Source organism: Canis lupus, chromosome 36, assembly GCF_048164855.1.
Source record: "Canis lupus baileyi chromosome 36, mCanLup2.hap1, whole genome shotgun sequence".
Taxonomy (NCBI): domain Eukaryota; kingdom Metazoa; phylum Chordata; class Mammalia; order Carnivora; family Canidae; genus Canis; species Canis lupus.
The window spans coordinates 5,438,325-5,459,351 of NC_132873.1; the positions used below are offsets into that span (position 1 = coordinate 5,438,325).

Consider the following 21,027-nt stretch of genomic DNA (forward strand, 5'->3'; position numbering starts at 1 on the left):
ACTTGTTTGTGTATTTATTTGTTTATTATCCATCTCCCCCAAGCAGAATGTAAACTCCAAGAGGGCAGGTGCTGTGTCTCTCTTATTCACATCTGTAATCCCCAGCACCCATCGTCCCTCGCAGGGTGCCAGGCCAGAAGGAGTGCAAAATAAATATTTGTTAAATGAATGAGGAGGGGCACAGGCCCTTGGGTGGGGCGCGTGACTGAGGCCTCTACAGAGCCACTTCAGCTCAATTATGTCCGTTTCTTCTGTTCTAATCATCCTCCCCCTGCCCATGGGCTTCCAGGCTTCCACGCACTCTCTCTCTCCGCAGGAAGCCGTGAAGGCAGGAAAGGAGACAGGCGCAGAGGCTGCCTGGCTGACACTCGTGTCCTTACCCGCCCTCCGGTATGGGGCAATCCCCAGCCCAACTGAGCTGTCTGCGTCTGGGGCAAGGAGCGGGGAGGCCAATCTGTCCTGGAGCCCACAGAAGTGAGGGGCTGGGTCCAGGCACGACTGGACTGTCCCCTGATTGCGGATCTGACCCTCAGAGCCCGGAGGCTCCTGTGCGATCAGCTAGTCCAAACTCCTCTCCCAGGAGCCTAGGCGACGCTGCCGGGCCCAGAGGGCAAGGCCCCTCCGCTCACTTGCACACGCTGACCCACTCGGTGATGCGGCACTCCTCGCACACCACGAAGCAGCACCAGTGGAAGCGGCAGTGGCAGCGCTCGCTGCGCGTCTGGCGCAGGATGTTGTGGCCGCGGCCGCAGCACATGCTGCCGCAGCCGTCGGGGCCCGCGCTGCTCTTGTTGCACAGGCGGCCCACGGTGCCCGCCGAGTCCAGGCGCGGCTCGCGCTCGCAGAAGTCGGGCGACTTCTCGAAGTAGACCAGGTCGGCGGGGCTGGCGCGGCGCCGCGGGCCGGGGGCGCCGGGGGCCGGCGAGGGCGCCCCCGCGGGGCCGGGCTCCAGCTGGCCGCCGTTGCGGTTGTGCGGCCGGATGAGCGTGGCGCGGTGGAAGCGGCTGCGCAGCAGCGCCCCCACCGCGCGGAACTCCGGCGTCACCTGCCAGCACGTCTTGAGCTGGCAGCTGCCCGACGTGCCGTGGCACTTGCACTTCCGCCGCATGTTCTCCATCACCGCCTGCGGAGGGAGGCACGGCGAGGGGTGACGCCCGCGGCCAGCCCGCGGCCCTCCTTCCAGCGCGGACACCGGCCTTCGAGAATCTCTCCTCGGAGACTTCACAACCCGACTCCCACTGAGGCCCCAGCAGGTGGGGAGGGGCGGAGCGGGGTAGGGGTGGGGGCGCACAGGCCGGAGAGGAACCCCCTGCCCTCCTGCTGCTCTCCCATCCGCGCCCCCCCACCCCGCCAGGCCGGCCCGGGGAATTCCCTCCTCCCCCACCCCTCTCCTTTCCCAGCAGCTGCAGGGGGCCCTTGGGGCTAGAGGCGCTTGCTTCCTGAGGGGGGATCCCAGATCCTCAGGGAAATTCCCTCTCCTTCCATCCCTCAGCTGGGGGCCAGGAGCAGGGGGGTGCTGGCCCCACTATATCCCATCCCCAAAGCCTCTGGCCTTGATCCAGGCAGGAGTGGGGGCTGCGGGGAGTCTGAGAAAACCCCTTTCCTCCTCTCCTCTGGGCCCTGCGGCCCCTTGCAGGGAGCCCAAGGAGGGAACAGAGCTGGGGAGCCTCCTCCTTCCCCCATTATACTGGCTGGGGCTTATTCTGCCCCATGCTGAATGCCACAGTTCCTCCTAGGGGGTACTGAGCACCAAGGGGAGCCCTAAGGCTCTCTACCTGAATAGGGAATGGGACCAGCCCCGGAGGGCCAGATCCCCAGCCCAGTGGAAGTGAGAAGGCCCCAAGCCTCCAAGGGAGGTAGTTACAGGAACACAACCTATCAACCCCCTGCACAGCCCTCAACCAGCTCTAGAATCTCTTCCCAAAGCACACCTTGACATTACCCTCACTAGAGACACCAGAAGCAGTTGGCCACATCTTCCTTTCCCCAACTCCACTCCAAAACACACCCTCAGACCAGGAGAGCAATGATCACTGGCCCCAGCCCTCTCACCTGGGCAGTTAGGGCCACAAGAGAGGGACTCTGTCCCCTGAGTCTTAAAGGGCTCCTTGGCTTGTGGGTGCAGCCCATGGTGTCAGCACCACGGAGGAACCAGCCCAAGGCCTCCCCTGGTAACAACTCCAGAACATTTGCTTCCCACAGGCAGCAGCCATTAATTAGCCAGTTTAACAAGGAGGAGGCGGCAGTGTTGGTATGGGCTGGGATAGTATGGAAGCTTGGGAAAAGAGCTGCGTGAACGGGGCAGGGCTGGTGGAAGCTGGATGTGACCTGAGGGTGGAAATGCCTCAGTTTACTTCATCCCTAAGTCAAGAAGGGAAGAGCTGAATAGCTCCAAGTCTTTGTGGAAGGAGAAGACAAACTGCCTAGGCTGACAGGCCAGGAGAAAGGGGAGTGAGGAGGAGCAGGTGTCAGCCTGAGCGAGGCAGGCCTGAAGGCAGGCCAGGCAGGTCCGAGAGAAGGGATGGTGGGGGGGCTGAACAGCCAGGGAAGGAGGGTGCCGAGCTCCCACGATGAGGGATAGGGGGGCATCTTAGCGGAGGCGTGCACATAGTGCAGACAACACTCAGCCACCTGGTGATGAATCCTGCCTCTATCACTTCCAGACCAGTTGCACCGCCGTGGGCAAGCTTCTCTACCTCCCTGTACCTCGGTTTCCATATCTGAACACAAGGCTAATACTAGTACCCTCATAGCTAGTTGTAAGGATTAAATTAGAGGCTACTATGTACTGACACCCTCCAGACAGTGCCTAACACATAGGAAGCACTCAATAAATGCAAGCGATTATTTCTTCCCTTCTCTCTTTTCCTTCCTTCCTTCCTTCCTTCCTTCCTTCCTTCCTTCCTTCCTTCCTTCCTTCCTTCCTTTCTTCCTTCCTTTTCTTTAATGAATGACCTTTGATGTAGTATAAACATTCAAGGGTAGGGAGACAAAGGCAATGATGCAAACTATAACATAGGGTCAAGAACCTCCCCTTGAAGGAATCCCTCATTCTGCAAAAAAGGGCTGGGAGAGGAGGTAGAGGGTCACAGCACAGGATAGCACAGGATAACACAGAATCACGGAACATAGAGCTGGGCGGGGCACGGGGGGGGGTGCTGCTGGGCATATTGGGTGATCCAGTTCAACCTTCTTGTTTTATAGGGGAGGTGACAGTGACAGAACAGGACCAAGGCCCCTGAGGCCCAGACCACAGCCCGGTAGCCCCCTCCATTGCTCACTGCAAAATAATGGGAGGAGCAGGCCACTCAGTGGAGGGGAAGCTGACCTAGGACAAGGCTGGTTTCATTCCTGTGTCCCAGGCCTAGTCCAGGCACACAGTAGGTATCCAATGCGTGTTTGGCGACTGGATTAGGTGGGGGCAATGAGATAGTTGCTGAGCTAGGGGGAGTGGTGTGGTCCCCAGAAGAGAGGTAGGCCTGGGGTGGGGGTGGGCCCTAGGCAGAGGGATCTGGAGCAGGCCCAGGCGGGTGGGGCTCTCACCTGTCTCCCAACTCGGTTGTTGTGGAGTCTCATGCGTGCGTGGATGTCTCTGTGAGGCTCCCGGGAGTCCAGAAAGTCCTTAGAGAAGCGCTCCCCGAAGCCCACGTCGGGGCTACAGCCGCCCCACTCCCAGGAGTCCTGCAGGCCGGGGCTGGCAGGGGGCAGGGCCGGGTGTTCCGGGACCCCGTGGCTCAAGCCCTTACCACGCTGCAGTGCGTCCAGCTGCAGGCGGTGCAGCTTCCGACGGAAGGCCTCCTCGTCCCCGCGCCGGGAGGCATCACAGCCGCAGGCCTTCAGTTTGCCCAGGGCACAGGCATTGGACACAGCGTGCACGACCCCAGCTGCCGCGATGGCATAGGCGAAGGCGCTCTCGCGAAAACCTGAGGGTGCAGATCCAGGAAACAGGCTCTGGGGGGCCTCGATATCTCAACCCTCGGCCCTTCCTGCCCAACCTTCTTCCCATACCAAGGGGAAACCGAGGCTCAATTTTGGGGGAGGTCTCCCCCATGGCCCATGGGAGGTCTCCCCCATGGCCCTCTTTTCATTGGCACTTGATTCCCTGTTGCCTTAGCATCACCCTTAGCAAGCTCAGAATTTGTGTCTACCTCTCTCCTGTTGGACAGAGGTATCTGGTAAACACGCTTCTTAAGATCAGGGACTTAATCTATTACCTCTCAAGTGATATCTGCCGTTTAAAAATAAGCCTGCAGAAAGAAGGCAAAATTTAACCTAAAAAAAAAAAAAATCACTGGCAATGGACTTCCAGGCCCAGAAGATGTTCATGGGCATAAGGCTAAGTCAGAGGAGATGGTGTCCTCCTACAGCTCCCAGCCCCAAGATTGCCTGCCTGGTGCCATCCCCTTCGGCCCACTACAGAACCCTCTCTGATGGCCAAGTTCAAGAGGCAGAGAAAAGAGCCAGCAGAGGTTTCCCTTTTCCTGTCCACAGGCATCCCAGAAACTGCTCAGAAAAGGGTACCGCCCAGCCACCCCGCCTGCAGTGGGTCTAGGTCATCTGAAGAGGTTGTTTGAGGAATGCTGGAAGTCAGCCCAGTGCCCTGCAGTAGTGTTGAAAGTTGAGAGGGAAGGGTGAGCTAAGGCAGACACCTTCCTTGGGATGCTACAGGGCATAAAGACCCCGGTGAGCTGTTCGCAGGGACCCAGGACTGGTCTACACTACGTTTCTCCTTGGTGTTCCCAGCCTGAGCCATCCTCTGGGAAGGTCCTGATAGGTCTGGGCCTCCCTGGCAGAGGGGGAGGCCTGCTTGCAGAGGAGGGTCTGCCTCTTGGACCCACAAGTGGCTTCTTCCTCTGAGAAGGGACCAGCTAGTAGCATTTTCTGGTATAAGTCTCTGACCAGCCTCTGAAACCGGAAGCGTGTGGCCAGTGGGAGAAGCAGCCAGGAACAATCATAGCCTCTACATGAAGAGGAGAACTCACCTGTGTGGTAGGTACCTGTTGGGGAAGTTCAGACCCTGGCTGGAGACTTAATAGCTTGTAGGAGGCCAGAGATTCAAAGGAAAAACCCCTGGCTCCTTCCACCCTAGCATCAAAGACTGGGAGGACATGCTCTGGGAGTTCCCACAGACCTCAGAGAGCCAACCAGGACTGGACAGAGACCCTAGCCCAATCCTGCTCCTCCCCACCCCCGTGCTCACCCTATCACAGGGTCCTGTCTTCTTGTCCTTGCCTAACCCCACCCCCGCCCAAAGACAAGACATGTAGTAGTTAAAAAATATGAACTCTGAAGCCAAACTGTCTGTGTTCAAATCTTAGCTCTTCCACTTACTGACTCTTAATAGCTACCTGACCTTGACCAAGTGACTTGACCTCTGTGCCTCTGTCTTCTCCTTTATGAGATTGCTATTATCTGCTGCATTATTGTCCCAAGAATTAAATTAGTAAACTTAAAGTACTCAGAAGAGTACCTTACTCACAGAAAGTACTGCACAAACATTAGCTATTTTGATAAGTTCTTCCTCTGTCTCACTCCACTCACTACAGCTGCAGTGTCAGGCCATGGGTTATTGTCTCCCCCAATCAGGGACAGAGCCCAGCAGCTCATGACCCACTTTAGAATAAATCACACGAGCCACAGAAACCCACGAAGCAGGCCGTCCTTGTCTATCTTCTCTCTCCAGCTTGTGGCATCTCAGGACCTTTTCTGTAAGGAGCCCAGCTAAGAGCAGACAAAAAGGATGAGGATTGGGCTGGAGCCTTTTAAGGGCATGTCGGGAATTGGTGGGAGCTGCAGAGGAGTAGACACTGACATGGGAGGTGGGGCCCAGGGGAAAGGAGGGCAGACCCAAGTCCCTGGGGAGTGCACCCTGTGTTCATCCCCTGCCTTTTAGCTCTGGAACTCTGAGCACTCCCCCTATTGCTGGGGGTGGGGGGGAGGGGGTCACCAGCCCACTGCTAGGACAAATAGCAATACTCAGACTTCCAGAAGCATCCCAGGCCTCAGAAATCATCCCCCACCCCCCATATACATACACACAGTACAAAAGGGAGATGCCCAAGGTCACAGGGGTTATGTAGCAAACCCAACCCCAGTTCTCTCAGCTCCCAGGCCTGGCAACTTCCTGTTAAAAGACATTCAGCTCTAGGGAAGATATGCTCCTGAATAAGAACCCCAGGTAGCCCAGCTCCCAGTTCCTATGACCCTATCTACACATGGCATCCAGAAAGAGCAAGAGGCTGGTCCAGGGGGATGTGCTAGGCCAACCACCATCTTCCAGGTTCTGTTATATTCAGAGGCAGGCCCAGAGGAATCTGGAAAAATGTAGTTCACAGTCTACAGAGACTACCTGTCCTAGGCAGCTAAAGACACCATGCCGTGGCCTCTGGCAGTCGTCACAGCCACGTGTAGGGGCGACTGGCCAGGGCTTGTGTGACTACCCTCTGCTCCAAGCATCCGGGATTCAGAGAAGTCCAGCCTACTGGGTCTGCCCCCAGCTCCCACTCAGGGCCCCAGTTTCGGTCCTGGCCCCGACTGTCTGGGGCAGACGCAGGCACTGTGCCATCTGGCCAGCTGGAGGGGGAGAGGGGTGGGGCCATGGCCAGCTGGGCTGCCTGGAGCATGGAGGGAGGGGGGGCTTGTTAAGACGCACAATTAGCCGTCCTGCCTTTGATCTGGGACAGGGACTGCCAGCATCTAAGTGGAGTCAGCTGCTGCTCCAGGCCGCAGCCAACGGCCAGGATGGGGCTGGGGGAGGAGGTTTGGAGGGCAGGGGAGCTTGGAGGAGAGAGGATTCAGGAGCCAGAGGGGAACAAGGAGGGGTCAGGGAAGCTTGAGCCCCGCCTATTTGAATCAAAGAGGGAGGGAAGGGGAGAGATCTGTTCTCCATCCCCTCCATGCAAATAATCTGCGCATGCTTATGTGCCTGGGCTGAGAGAGAGAGAGTTGTGTGCATGTGGGAACGCTTAGGGGTGACACTGGAAGTGGCTACACGTTTGCACAAACAAAGGTAGGTGTGTAGGTGTGTGTGTGTGTGTGTGCTTTTGTGTATACATGTCAGTTTCATTTCTTGGGCCACTCCTCCATTGTACACTCACTCTGGACATACGTGGGAGCTCATGGTGGCCTGGGAGCCTAGGAGGCAGCAGGGCAGGGGTTGAGTGCAATCTCTAAAGTCAGCAGGCCTACATTTGAGTCCTGTCTCTACAGCTCCCTTTTAAGTCCCTGTGTGATTAATGGCAAGTTACCCAACCTCTCTCAGCTTCATCTGTAAAATGAGGATATTAATAGGGCCCATTGCATAGGGGTTGTTTGAGAATCTTAAAGTATAGATAAAGTGCTTTAGAACAGTGTCAGACAAACAGCAAGTACTTAATATGTATTAGCTAATTTATTGAGGGCTACTAGAATAATGGAACTTTAGGTGATCCTGGGACATGACTCCCTGAGCCTCTGTCTCCCTGAGTGCCACCACTCACCCCAAGCCTGGAGACTGAGGCCTAAAACCAAGACTCCTCAAGAATGAATGTAAAAGGGAGGTGGAAGAAGAAAGAGCCAGGGCCTTGGAAAACAGAGGCTGGATTCTCAAACTGTGGGCTTCCATTGGGCTGAGAGCCTGGCCTGCTGCAGGGCCTCATGCCCCCTCTTTCCATCCATTCCAGATGGGTCTGGGCCTTAGGAGAGGGCATTACTAACGCGTGTGGGCGCTCCTAGGACCTGCTGCTTGAATCTACTGCACTTGCCTCCACCAGCCTCTCCTTGGCTCCTCCATCCCCTTCTACTCCATTGCCCCTGTATCAGGAATGAGAGATGGATGGGCTCTAGTCCTCACAATGAGGGACTCCCCTCTTGATCTGCTGCCTAGCACCTCACCCACACAGATACCAACTGTCTGTGTCCTCAGAACAAAACCCTGGGGATATCATTGCCCTACCCACCCAGGTTCCAGCACCCTGTCATGCCCTCTCCTGGGCTGGGTAAAGCCCTAGTATATGCCCTGCCACTCCAGGTGCTCATGCACCCTTCCCTTCTACACTGGAACCCCATCCCTTCACCCAGTCCATTTCAGGGGAGATGCCAGGACAAGTGGATGGCAGTAACAGCATTAAGATGGAAGGCCCCAGGGACCACCTCCTCCCAGCCATCTCTGAATTTTAAACATGTCAGAATGCACCTTTAAGAGAACCCCAGTCACAGTCTGCGTTGGAAGAGGGGTCAGTGCCCTATATTCCACTTGGGGGAAACCACCTGACCCCACATGGAACAAATCACAACTTGAAAAGAGGGGAGACTGAAGGAAGGACCCAGTCCAGGGTCTGGCTGCAACCAAGAGTGGCCCCCTAGAATTCAAATGTAGCTAGTCCTTGAGGTGATGGGCTGGGAAATAACCCCCCCGGGGAGGGTGAAGGGTGAACCCAGACATGGAGTGAGGGAAGGTCTGTCACGATGTCCCGGGGGAGGAAGAAAGTGGCAATTTCTTCCAGAAGCCCAGAGTCCAGTCCGAGGACGGAGAGGTGGAAAATGGGCTGTCGCAATGTGGGAGCAGAAGCCACATCGGTAGGACAGTGTTCCAAGGCTAAAGGAAGGAGCCAGCACCCCCTCCCCACACCCCCCCTGCTGCCAGAGCCCAGGAGCCGCTGCCCCGCCCCTGCCCCGCGCTGGGCACCGCCCCGCCCCGGCTAGCCCCAGCAAGTCTCCCCCCTCCACCCCTAACCTCCCCCCCACCAGTCCCCCCAGCTCACCTCCCGCTTATTAAACTGCAGGTGAACCCGGGAGCGCCTGGCGCCGCGCCAACCCCCAACCCCGCGCGCTTCCACCGCTCTCGGAACTCACCCCTGAGCTTCCACGACCCCACGCTCTCCACCGGGCCACACGGGCCTCACGCGGGCAAAGAAATCGGGACGCGTGGGTTCACTCTATCTAGAGGGGACAGGAGGCCCAGAGGGGAAGAGGGGACACCGTGGCCAGGAAGAGGGCTCAAGAGCTTGCCTTGCCTTGCCTCACCCTGAGCGGGGTGGGCGAGAACCCCAGCACCTGTCCGACCCCCCCCCCCCCGCCCCGCGAGCAGAACCCAAAGGAAGGGCTCCGGGGGCCCTCCCCGCGGGGGGCGCGAGCGTGGGAGGAAACACCCGGGGCGTCGGGGAGCGCGCAGGTCACTTAGAGACCTGGAGGGCGAGCTCCGGGCCGGCGGGGGCAGCGCAGGAGAGAGACACGGGCCGGTCCCGTGGCGTGGGCGAGCGCGGGCGGCGGGGCCCGGCCGGGCGGGGCAGGGCGGGGCGCCGGGCCGGGGTCTGCGGGGTCGGCAGGGCTCGGTGCTGCGGGCGGGTGGGGCGGGCGCGCGCGGGGCGGGCGCGGGGGCAGGGGCGGAGGCGGGGGCGGGGGCGGGGGCGGGGGCACCCCTTGGAGAGCCGCGCGGCTCGGCCGGGAGCTGTCTGCCGCGGCCCGCGGGGATTAGTTCGCGGCTGCATGCCGCCACACGCGTCGGGCTGGGCTCGGCCGGGTAGAAACAGCGCCCCGGGCGCGCGGGGGAGCGAGGGGGGAGGGTGCGCGGGGGCGGGGCGGGCGGCCTGGGGCTGGGCTGGGGGAGGCTGCGGTGGCCCCTGACTTGGGAGCCCCCGGGGATGCGAGGAGGGGTCCCGGTGGAAAGGGAAAGTCCTCATTTTGCCGAGTTCTTTTTGAAATTAGGGTCCCTTATAGTGACTCTCCCAGAAGCCTCTGGGCCCCAAGGCCACAGGGTATAGGGGTAACCCTCCTCCACTGTCAACCAAGAACCGAGAACCGGACAAGTCCCAAGGAGCCAGATCCCCACACTGTCCCACTCAGGCAGCTAAGAGGAAAGATGAATAACTCCCATCTTCCCCCAAAGACCTGAGTCAAGGCCTAAGATACCAGGGCAGGAGGTGGGTGTGAACAGAAACGGGTGACAAAACCTCCTGCCATCTCCAGCCCAAGCTACTCTGGGGGTTGTCAGGGTGGGCCCTGGGTCACCCAGAAGTCGCAGAGGGAGGACAGGGAGTGGGCTGCGGCTTCTCTGGGCTGCCAGGGGAAGAGGGATTGGCAGAGCTGTCAGGCCTGCTGGGCAGGAGGCATGCACACACCCAGTGCCTCTGATTCAGAGAAGGTTTTCGGGGGCGGCAGGAATGACACAGAGGCTGGTGGTGTACCCTGCCCGGAAGAGCTTCTGCAGAAGTACAGACATTTTACCTGCCCAGGCTTCCCTCACCTATACAGTTTGGCAAAAGTCCTTCATGCTGACTCTGGACACCTTATCACAGGCTCTCCATCCTAAATGCTGTGTACTAGGTAGAGTGTAAATCGACGAAGGTGACAGATGTGGCTATTTCCCTGGCCTGAGACATACAGTGTCAATGACAGGGCAGGGTAACCCAGGAATTGACTCTCAGGTGTGGAACCTACTACCCTCAGCCCATGCAGCCCAGGTGGGAGACACATCTGCCCCATTTGTCTGACCCCATGGACTGTCCAAGACCAGAAAAGAGTAGCGCGGCTGGTAGATGGGCACCTGAGGAGGTTGCCAGCTTGAGGGAGTGGGTTGGGAATGGCTGGCTTTGGGGGTGGAGGTGTGCTGGAGGGGTGGGCAGAAGGGTAAGGCAGGGGGCAGCTACCTCTGCTGAAGATGGGACTCTCGTAGGGGATCTTGTTGCGAGTCTCCAGACTGGAGCAGTTCCAGCGCTGGTCCCGGAACTGGTGCTGGCACTCATGGATGGCGATCTGGATGCCCTGGATGGCTGAGGCAGCCACGTCTGGGTGGCGCACACACACTTCCATCTGCCTCCTGCTCAGGCCCGGCAACGTTAGGCACACCGTGTTGGCATTGAGCACAGGCTCCGGGGGGAGGCGGAGGCCCAGAATGTCGTTGGGTGCAGACCTGAAGGCAGTGGGGGAGTAGGTGTGGGGGAGTGTTTTAGGGGAGCTAGGAGGGCCCCCATTTAGCAACTTACACTCTGTCCCAAAGGCCATAATCCATCTGTTCCAATCTTTGCTTCTAAAGGTTGGGCCTATAGGTATATTCCTAAAGCATTCTCCTGTCCTTGCTCCCCTCATCATCATTTCCTAGAACACCACGGGCCCAGCTGCACACCCACCCAGGTTGACGTGTAAATGCACACACATCTGAAATGCCTGCACACATAGTATTTCATAAGTACATCCTGAGGCATAGATGCTCACCTACGTTCCCCAGGAGACCACTCCCAAAGCCTGTTTCAGATAGTCACATTCACACAGACACACTTCTGCACACATTGAGGTGGCCCAGGAACACTTACACAACATGCACACTTCGGACATAGTTTATACACACATACACAAAGACATACACAAAGACACTCGCGAGCATGCACATGTGCTCATCCTAATGTACATCAACCCATAAGCTCTCAGTCACACACATGTGCACACACAGACTGCTGTTTACAACATAACTTGCAGGGTTCACACACACACACACACACACACACACACACACACACACACACACGGAGAACCCTTCCAGCTGCAGTGTCTCAGTGACCCCACCTGAACTACTCCCTTCCAGTCTCCAACCCATGGCCCCTCCTGGGAGTGATCTCCAAGGTGGAGCAAGGCGGTGGAGCTTTCTCCTGGGGGTGCGGGTGCATTCCCTCAGCTGGTGTGGCCTCCAGGCTGGCACTTGTCCCCCCCCCCACACACACACACTTCCTCTTTTAGTAGCCTTCACTTTTCTGGGCACTGACTGCCTCCTCTCCCTGGACTGCCCAGATTGTCACATCCTATGAGGGCAGTGTCTTTCATTGGGTACCAGCACTTTCCTGCGACACTGTCCCTCCCTCCTTCCAGGGTCCCCTGCCCCAGCAGGAGCGCCAGAGGCCCCCCGCGGCTGGGGGTCCCAGCTCTCCAGGAGGGCGGGGCGTGAGGTGAGGGCTCACCTGGGCACGGCGGCAGCCAGCAGCAGTAGGAAGAACAGGAGCGCGCAGAGCGCGGGCCGCGGCTGGGGCCGAGGTCGGAGCCGCAGCCGGGGGCAAGGGTGGGTGCTGCCCATGGCGCGCGGGCCGTCACGGGCCAGGAGTGGGGGGCTCACAGCCCGGCGGGACCGGTGAGCCAGGGGCGACGGCGCATGTTCCGCGGGGGTCGGGGCGGCTGCGACACACAGCTCCGACTCGGGTCACGGCTCCGGGAGCAGACGGCGCCCGCCTCCCCGCTCCATGGGGCAGCGCCCCCGGGCACCGCCCTCGGGGTGGGGGGGCGGGCGGGCGCACCGGGCACCTCCTGGCACAGGGGTCCAGGGAATTTCCCGAGGCCCCCCTGCGACAACTCCCGGTGCCTCTCGAGGGTAGGGGGGGGCCCGGAGGTGCTGCGGGCTGGGGACGAGAGGCTGGGGTGCCGGGGAGCCCCCCAGAGCAGCGCCGCGAGCTTGCGCTTCCGAGAGCGTGCGAGGCGGGCGGGGGTTGGGGGGGTGGGGGGGGCGGCGCTGTCTGTGCCCGGCCCCACCGCCCAGAGAGTGAGTGACTGTCCCGGCTCGGGAGCTGCCGCCTCCCCTTCCCCCCCCTCCCCCCCCCCGTGTCTCAGGGCTCTACCCTAGGTGACGTCACGACAGGGGGGGTGGAGGCTTGCACGGGTCCCGAGGCCACTGCGTCCGCTCCGGACTCCGGGAGGGAGCGGCGGTGCGGAGGGCGGGGGAGGGAGAGGTGTCGGGGGTCCGTGTGCGCGTGCACGTGGAGGTGCCAGTGCCAGGGCGCTGGTTTGTGTAACACGCTGTGGGTTACGGCAGAGTGTGTGTGTCTGGCCGAGACACAGCTGCCGGAGCGGTCCTCCCCAATATACACACCTGCAGGGGCTGGAGGGGAGGGGCTGGCCCCCCTGCTTGCCTCTCCCACCTCAGGAGGGACTTCCCAGGCTTGGCTGGTGCGGCAGGTGTGGGGGTCCTGTAAGGGGGTTTGGCAGCCTCTGGATTTTGCTCTTCTTACCTATGTGACCTTAAACAGGTGTTTGGTGCTCCCTGAGCCACCCTCTGCCCCTTTGTGAAATGAGGTCATACTGAAGCCCACCTCATCTACAGTGAGCCTGTGAAGGAAAATGTGCTGAGACTCTGTAAACGCTTGTTTGGGAGCAGAGCTCCCTGGGGTGACACACCCTAGGAGAGGAATTAGTGAGCCTTTTCATCCCAAAAGTGTGCTTTGGGGGGTCATCTTTTGTCCCCTTTTATTTCACAAGAAAATAATGAGGCTCAGAGAGGGCCATGACTTACTCAAGGTTACACAGCAAATTAGTTGAAGAGCTGGAACCGAGGCCCGTTCTCTTGACCCTGAGCACAGCAGCAAGGGCCCCAACCCTGAGCGTTGCTTGCCTGGGTCTTTCTGCAGAGGCTCCAGATCTTGTCCTGGCCCTGCTACCTGTACTTGGTTCTCTGGGAGCCACCCAAAACCAGTCTCCTGACTCAGACCCCCTCCTCTCTGGGGTTCCTTCACGTCCTCCCGCTCCAGCTGAACATTGAACTCATCTCAATACGCGGTGAGTATACTAGACCCAGGCAAGGGCCTGAGAAACCAGATGGTTGGGGACAGAGGCTCTGGCTTCTGTTTCTGATTCTAACTTGGGTCCTTAGCATCCTCCTCTGTAAAATGGGCACAAGTCTTCCACTCTACATACACACACCTCCCTCCCAACCTCATTGTCCTCTGCTGGTTTAAGGACAAACGCTGGGCTCTGAGACAAAAGGGGCCCATTCCTGGAATTGCCCATCCCTGGGGGATTGGAGAGGGGTGGGGCCTTCCCTGTCCCCAGACTGTCAGGTGGTGGGGGCAGCCTGAGCAACAGCAGGCTGACGGCATCCTCCCCCCCCCCTTTCCCCCCATCTCTGCCGGCAGCCACCGCAGCTGTCAGGAATTAAGGGCTTGAGGCTGCGGGGGGTGGGGGTGGGGCAATGGGGGGGGGGAGCAGTCTGGCCGGACAGCAGGAAAACAGCCGGGGGCAGGAAGCAGTCTGCGTCAGCCAGAGCCTTGTCTGACCCTGGCTGCCCCCTGCCCACTCCGCTGCTCTCCTTCGCCCAGCTGAAGGGACAGAGATGGCTTGGGCTAGAGTTGGGAAGAGTATGGGGAAGGATAGGGCAGGACCAGGCTCAGCAGAGGGTATCACAAGGACAAGCCAGGCTGGGGAATTATGTGGCCATTGGCTGTTGGGGAAATTGAGGCCCAAAAAGGATTAGGAAGAGGCCCAAGATGGAACAGGGAATGTGTTCATGACCTCCTTACTCCCCGGTTAGTGCTCAAACTAGCCCTTCCATGCCTGGTGCATCATATGTAAGCCGTCATGGGGAATACTGGTTCTGGGGCCCATGCAGCTGAACCAGCCTGTCCAGGGACTGGGCCTTGGGGCTTACATTTCTAGCTGGTATCTCAAGTGATTTTTGTGAGGACCACATTTGGGAAATTCTGCTGAGCTGCTGTGAAGGGCTGATGTTTTTTTCCTTTGACCTGCCTCTGCCGAGAGGTCTCTTTGCTCCCCACCCCACTCTACTGCTCATGAAATATAGAGGTGTAAAAGAGAGGGAGCAGGGGCCCTTTCTTTGAAAACCCCAGGAGGCAAATAATGATTCTCAAGTCCTGTTTACACTGGGGAGTAGTTCTGGCCCAACATCAGGAGGGTCTCAAAGTGCCCAAGCCTGGGGCACCTCTCAGTACAGGGAGGAGAGGGCATATGGAGGCACACAACCTTGGTGTATGTGGGGATGAGGCCCAGAAAGAGTGTCTGCGACTGGAGCTCCAGTCCCAAATGACCCCTGCCATGGGCAAACCCCTATCAGCAGCCCCCAGTCCCCACCCTGGCCCTGCCCTGGGCCCTGGCCCTCAGCCCAACCCCAGCCCCCGCAGCCGCCAGCTGAGACCACAATTATAGGGGCCACTGGGGGTGGGGGGAGCACCAGGGATGAAAGGCAGCTCCGAGAATGGTTCCAGCTGTGGCAACTCTGGAGGAGGTTGCAGGGAAAGGGAGGGTGTGGGGAGGCACCAGGGTGCGAACAGGTGGGACCCTCATGGCCCCAGCCCAGACCAGGCCAGGCTCGGTCCCGAGGTTCTGCAGAAGTCTATCTTGGTGAAGAGGAGAGGGAAGGAGCCCCACATCAGTGAAGGAGCTCTTTGTCTTATTCTTCCGGCTGCAGAGACCAGCGCCTCTCAGCAAGGTAAGGGGGGATAACTTGCTCCTTTGGTCCCCAAACTCCTAGTATGTTTGGTCATCAGCAGGAAGGGGAAATGAGCCCTTGGCCTCCGGGTGATCACGGGCTTTCCAGCAGCTTCCCCACCCATCTGCCTGCATTCTGGCTGTTCCTGATGTGGTCATGCACACATCTGGGGCGCTTCTGTGCTCTTCCCCCATCTCCCCGGTACCACATGTCCCCCACCACCCGGCCAGCAGGGAACCTTCATGGCTCAGACTGTGCCTGGGGCTGAGCAGCTGAGTGAGCAAGGGGGTGGTGGTGATGGGGCATTTCTGAGCTCTGTGCCCAGCCTTCTTCCAAGGCAGCAGTGCAAGAGCACAGAGCTGTCTCTGAGCTTAGAGATGACCAAGATAATGGCCAAAATAGTGAGGTGCGCACCCTTCACAGAAGGTGTTTCCAGACTCCTGCGGGGCTTGGCCACAGAAGAGGGACCGCTAGCATACAACTAGCAGTTTGAAGAGGGTAATGCCCTCACAAGGTACCAGAAGCTATCAGACACTCTCTGTTTTTGATGGGAAACTGAGGCTCAGAGAGACGAACTACCTTGGTCAAGGTCAAGCTAGAATACTAGGCTTTTTTTTCCCCCCACCGAATCATGCTACTTCCTCTGAATTCCTTTTCACCTGATTGGGGCAGTGTCAGTTCAAGCTGCTGCCTCGGTTTCCTTCTGTGGCATCATGGAGGAGTCCAGCATCACCCACTCTCCACCACTCCCCAGGACTTGGTGATAGAGAGGGGGAGGCAAGCGTCCCAGCCCTAGGTCCGGGTCAGCTCAGAGGTCCCAGACAGTCTGGAACCCCAGCAGCTTGACCCAAGCTGTCCCTGGGTCTCCCTGCTTCCTTTCATCCCACCCTCTCCTGCCCCCCCTCCCTCTCTGAGCTCCGCAGATGTCTTGCAGGTCCTGTTGGGCCCCGTTAACAGGGAAGTTGGGTTCTGTGCACCCTCTTGTGGTCTCCGAGAGAAGTGCAGGAGTTAGGTAGTCCGTTTGTTTGTTTGTTTGTTTATTTATTTATTTATTTATTTATTTATTTATTTATTTATTGTATTGAACCCAGCTCTGGGGAAGGCAGAGCTGTGAATATAAACGCCACCCTTAGGGAGCCTAATTTCTCCTCCATGTGGCCCATGATGCCAATTCCATTCTCCCCCTTGAGAGGTTATTCAAACCCCTTCGAGTAGAGAGGTCCTGAGTTCAGATTCTCCACAACTCTTCCCTGAAGCCCAGGCATTTGACCTAAAGGTGCCAGGAGGAGGCAGGAACTCAGATGCCCTTTCCTGCCCACTGCGGCCTGATACCCTCCTCTCTGTAGAGGTCTTGATGTGATTCTTGAGGGCTGAACCAGGCGAGGTCAAGGGGGAATGCAGAGGCATTGTGGGGAGGGAGGCCAGATGCACTGGAAGCCATTGTTAACGTCTCTTACATCCAGGACAAGTTCCCCCTTTCTTCTTTTCATTTGAAAAACTGTCATCTCCTCCTTGTGCCCCCAATACCTGTGGTCTCCAGGAGGCTGGTGCCAGCCCCAGTCTTGGTAATACATCTTCCTGGATGTATTGGTTTGGGGATGGGCAAGTGACCCAAGCTGACCAAATCAGGGTCTTCCTTAGGACTTTTGCTGGGAAGGCCATTCTTTTTTAGACCACCAGCTCTAAGAATGTGGACATAGGGCTGACATATAGAGCAAGTCTATCAGCAGCAGGAGATACTGAGGACAGTATGACAAGAGGAGCAGAGATAAGCTAGAAACTGTAGACTTGGGGATGGTGGTGAGTAAGACTTGAGGGGAGTAAGACCTATGACATCATTTGGCCCTCTGAGTTCAGTTGTGCTTGAATTCAGTCTTACCCCTGGACTTCCCAGGTAAACAATTCCCTTTTTAATTATCTTTCCAATAATTCATTCCTTTGGCCTAAGCTAGTTTGACTTGGGTATCTTCTCAGGGTCTGCCCTGAGAGCATCAGCTCTCTATCCTCATTCCCACAGTAACTGCCATTTATTAAATATAAGCTTGACATAAATCATTGTGCCAAATTTTGTGTTAAGTGCTTTCCACATCTCAAAAAAAAAAATCATTTATGAGGAGAGCCTCTTAAACTGTCCAGCCAGCCCAGCCACCGCAGGAGGTGGCCAAGTGAATGACTACAGCCAATAGTTCAGCCATAAGGGGCAGAGCCATCAAGCTGAGTTCTGGCAAATTTCTAACCCGCTGGATCATGACAAATAATTAGTTTGGGGTTGTTTGTCATGCAACAATGGATAACTGAAACACAACTGTGTTCCCATTGTACAGCTAGAGACACTGAGGCTAACCTGCCTGTAACCTTCTAAGCAGCTACAATAGCAGCAGCTTCAAACCCAGAGTGCCTGAATCCAAAGCTCATGCTTTGCCCACATCACCAGGTGGGGCAGTCATTGTCCACTGCAGTGGTTGGGCTGTGGGTAGATTGGTGGCCCTGAATCCCAGCCATTTGGCTATGGCTCCCCCATCCTCTGGATTTAGTTCTGGAGAATCCAGAATCCCAAACCTTTCTTCTCTGTCACTTCAGCCTCAACATCAGCTTGCTGAGAAAGAACCAGAAGGAAGGAAATGTGATTGGGTGCCAAGAGAAACCTTGGGACAACTTTGCTTCACCCCCCTCTGAGTGTGATTAAGAAATGCTGTTCTGGGCAGTCTTTTGAACATTAAGGTGGTGAAGTTAGTTTTGATGGTAACAAAGTCTGGTGTTACTAATAACATAGTTTCATCACATTCTACAGTTGATAAAGTGCTTTAATCCTACGGGCTTGGGTGGCCCTAAACATCTACCCTCGAATTCCTCAGGGGTCACAGAAACAGAAAAGCAGGTAAAGGTGTCACAGTCCCCTAGAATTAAGATGAGGGATGATCTGAGAGCTGAATACACTACCAGAGGCTTCTGGTCTTCTTTTCCTAAACCTGTTCAGTCTGTTCCTTTGAGGAGAGATGGCTTAGGTCTTCCCCCTGCTTGCAGATCCAGGCTGGAGAGATGCGACAAGGGTGACTCTTCACCACCTTGCCAGGAGAGCCTAATCCAATAGATGGGAAGATATAGGGACCTAAGAATGACCCCTGAGATGCTAGTTTTGTCAAAGCCATCTTCCTTTACACACCTCTTGGGAAGCCTGGCCCCATGGCAGCCCCAAGCTCCCCTCCCAAACTGTGGGCCCAGTCCTATGGGTTTAAATACCTTTATTGATACTAAACTCACCCACCCACCCCGAGGCCAACAGTTCTAAGGAGTCCTGCATCCAGAGGCCTAGAGCCTGGCTCTTTGGTTTCCATAGGCGGCCAAAGGGGGAGGGCGACTGCATAGTCTCCCCCACAGCAGTCCCAGAGCGCTCCCTCCCGGAGGGAGGAGGGGTAATCGGGTGCCCTGGGCCTTCACCTCCAGCCCTGCCGCCTCTCAGTTTCCGGAGGCCTGGGAGAAGCTGGGCAGGGTCCCCGCTGGGGTCCGGAGGTCCCGCAGACGCCGAGGGGCGCGCAGTTCGGGGCGCGGGGGGGAGGGGGCCGGCGGCGCGTCAGAGGCAGAGGCTGAGCTCCTTGCGCACGCGGCAGCGGTGGCACTGCACGACGCAGCACCAGTGGAAGCGGCACAGGCAGTTCTCCTCGAGCTGCACGCTCTCCTGGCGGTGCCCGCGGCCGCAGCACAGCAGGTCGCAGCCGCTGAGGTCCGGGGCGCTGCTGTTGCACGCGCGGCCTCGCGTGCCCGGAGAGCCGGTGCGCCGGTTGGGCGCGCAGAAGTCGGGCGAGTCGGCGGCGTAGAGGAGGTCGGCGCGGCCCGGCGGCTTCAGGGTGCGGACGGCGGGCAGCAGAGCCTTGCCGTCGTTGGTTCCCATGACGCGCGAGGCGCCGTGGAAGCGCTCGAGCAGCCGCGCGCCCACCTCGCGGAACGGGGGCAGCTTCTGCCAGCAGGTTCGCAGCGCGCACGAGCCCGACAGCCCGTGGCACTTGCACTCGGTGCGCGTGTGGCTCCGCACGGCCTGCGGGGGAGCGAAGGAGCGGCCGATGGGGACAGAGGGGAGGGGTGCGTGGTTTGGGAAGGCCCAGAGGACCGACCTAGAGTAAGGTGGGGAGCATGGGGTGGAAGGAAGAGAGGAAGGAGTAGAGGGCAAGGTGGAGAGGATCCCGGAGAAGGAAAACTGATAAAAATGGAAGAGTAACAGAAGTGGGGGTGGGGTGGGAGGGGGCGCAGTGTGTAGCACAGAGGGGAGGGTTTGCAGCTGTCGGGCTCTACTCCTCCTACCAACCCGGCCGGCCCCCCTCGTTGTAGCCCCACGGGCCCCAGGCAGGGCTGAGCAGAGCCGCAGAGCCGCAGAGCGGGCCTCCTGGGCGTCTGCCCCTGCCACCCCTCCCCAACCCTCTCTGACAGGTATGTGGGCCTGTCTGGACATTCCTCTCTGGGTCCCCTCTTACCCCTTGCCTGATGCCTCAGGCCTGAACCCTGGAGGACACCGGATGTGTGTAGGGTGTCCCTAGAGCACCCTAGAACTGAAGCATAGGGTGCGGGAGGGCCCCCTGTCAATGCATTCCCGGGAGCTGGAAGCCAGAACTCCTGCCCCTTATTTGCTACAACCTCACTAGAGATTTATGGTGTCAGATGACCCAGGAAGATCATCTCTGGAAGCTCAGAGTCCAGAGGCCAACCTAATCTACAGACTTGTGTGCCCTCCCTCCCCTTCCCAGGCCTGTCTCCTTTCTCACATCCCCTCCTGGAAACATCTGACCCTGACAGCTCTTATCCCTAAACTGGAGCTCCTGGGGCCCTCCTTCTTGCGGAGAGAAAGGGAGAGGCTGCCAGCGTCCCAAGCAGGGCCTACTCTGGGCTTGGTGGGCAGCCAGTTGGCAAGTACTCAGGTTCGGTCACAGCTTTCTTGGCTCCTGCCTGATTCCCTCCTACCTTCACCAATATCTACTTTTTGTCTTTCACACCTTTCCAAGCCCGCCCCCACCTCATCAGGCCTGTTCTAGCCCCTTGCCAAGCCTCCCTCACTTCTCCTGACTCCTCCACCTCCAGACCCCATGCCTTTGCCCCAAGTTCTCTTTTCTTTCATCTTCAGCTTTTGTCACCCTCCTCTGTCCCTGCCCTGGCAGCCGGATCTCTACATACCTCAAGCTTTGCCCCATCTGCTGGCTCTTGGAGGTTGCTAAAGGCCCCAAGTTCTCTTCCCTGGGTGTCTCCTTCTCACCCTGCCCATTAGACCACCAGCTCCAGGCCCTCCCAGGCGTCTCAAGGGACTCCTTGTTCTCAGCTGGGCACCTTACCTCCCACATGCCCGTCCATGCCCCCAGCCCATCTTCCCAAGAGGTCCCTTTCTGCCAAGCCGGCTCTCCTTCACATACGCCCTCGCTCACCCCTCCACTTCCTCACACTTCCACAGATAAGCTCCCACAGACCCCACCATCACCCACACCCACCCTGACTCACACACCCCTGCCCACACTCACCAGACGGCCTGCCTCATTGTTGTGAAGTTGCACCAATGCACGGATGTCTCCGCGACCCCGCTTGTGCCGGGCATCCATAAAGAGCCTTGATTTCTCGTCCCCGAAGTCCACGTCGTCGCCGCAGCCTCCCCACTCCCAGGTGGCGCTGCCGTCGGTGGAGCCGGCGGCGGGCCCCGGGGGGCCCGGGGTGCCAGGCAGGCCAGGGGGCCGGGGTGGGGCCCGGCCGCGGGGCGCCTGGCAGCCGCACTGCAGCAGCTCGCCCATGGAGCAGGCCTGCGTGACCGCGTGGCTGGCGCCCGCAGCCGTGATGGCAAACACGAAGGCCGTCTCCCGGATGTCTGCGGGTGCAGGGAG

At 58.4% G+C, this 21,027-nt stretch overlaps 2 protein-coding genes and 1 long non-coding RNA gene across 4 annotated transcripts in view; 1 reads left to right on the forward strand and 2 right to left on the reverse strand.

The window, feature by feature from the left end:
- Positions 1-12,451, reverse strand: WNT10A (Wnt family member 10A). The gene is made up of 4 exons (XM_072813327.1): positions 11,928-12,451; positions 10,626-10,888; positions 3,544-3,923; positions 1-1,123 (listed from the first exon to the last, which is right to left on the reverse strand). The coding sequence occupies exons 1-4, from the start codon at positions 12,038-12,040 to the stop codon at positions 626-628; spliced, it is 1,254 nt and encodes a 417-aa protein (XP_072669428.1). The 5' UTR covers positions 12,041-12,451; the 3' UTR covers positions 1-625.
- Positions 11,768-21,027, forward strand: part of LOC140625772 (uncharacterized) — a 14,061-nt gene continuing 4,801 nt past the window's right edge. The window contains exons 1-2 of one of the 2 annotated variants that reach the window (XR_012025088.1): positions 11,768-12,094; positions 13,362-13,509. This is a non-coding gene — a long non-coding RNA (uncharacterized lncRNA). The remainder of the gene's footprint in view (positions 12,095-13,361; positions 13,510-21,027) is intronic. The other variant, XR_012025087.1, reaches the window with a different exon arrangement.
- WNT6 (Wnt family member 6) overlaps positions 17,949-21,027 on the reverse strand; it is a 13,457-nt gene continuing 10,378 nt past the window's right edge. Inside the window, exons 3-4 of the mRNA XM_072813328.1 lie at positions 20,674-21,011; positions 17,949-19,208 (exon numbers count right to left, since the gene is read on the reverse strand). Of these exons, the coding sequence (XP_072669429.1) occupies positions 18,747-19,208; positions 20,674-21,011 (800 nt within the window). The 3' untranslated portion in view covers positions 17,949-18,746. The remainder of the gene's footprint in view (positions 19,209-20,673; positions 21,012-21,027) is intronic.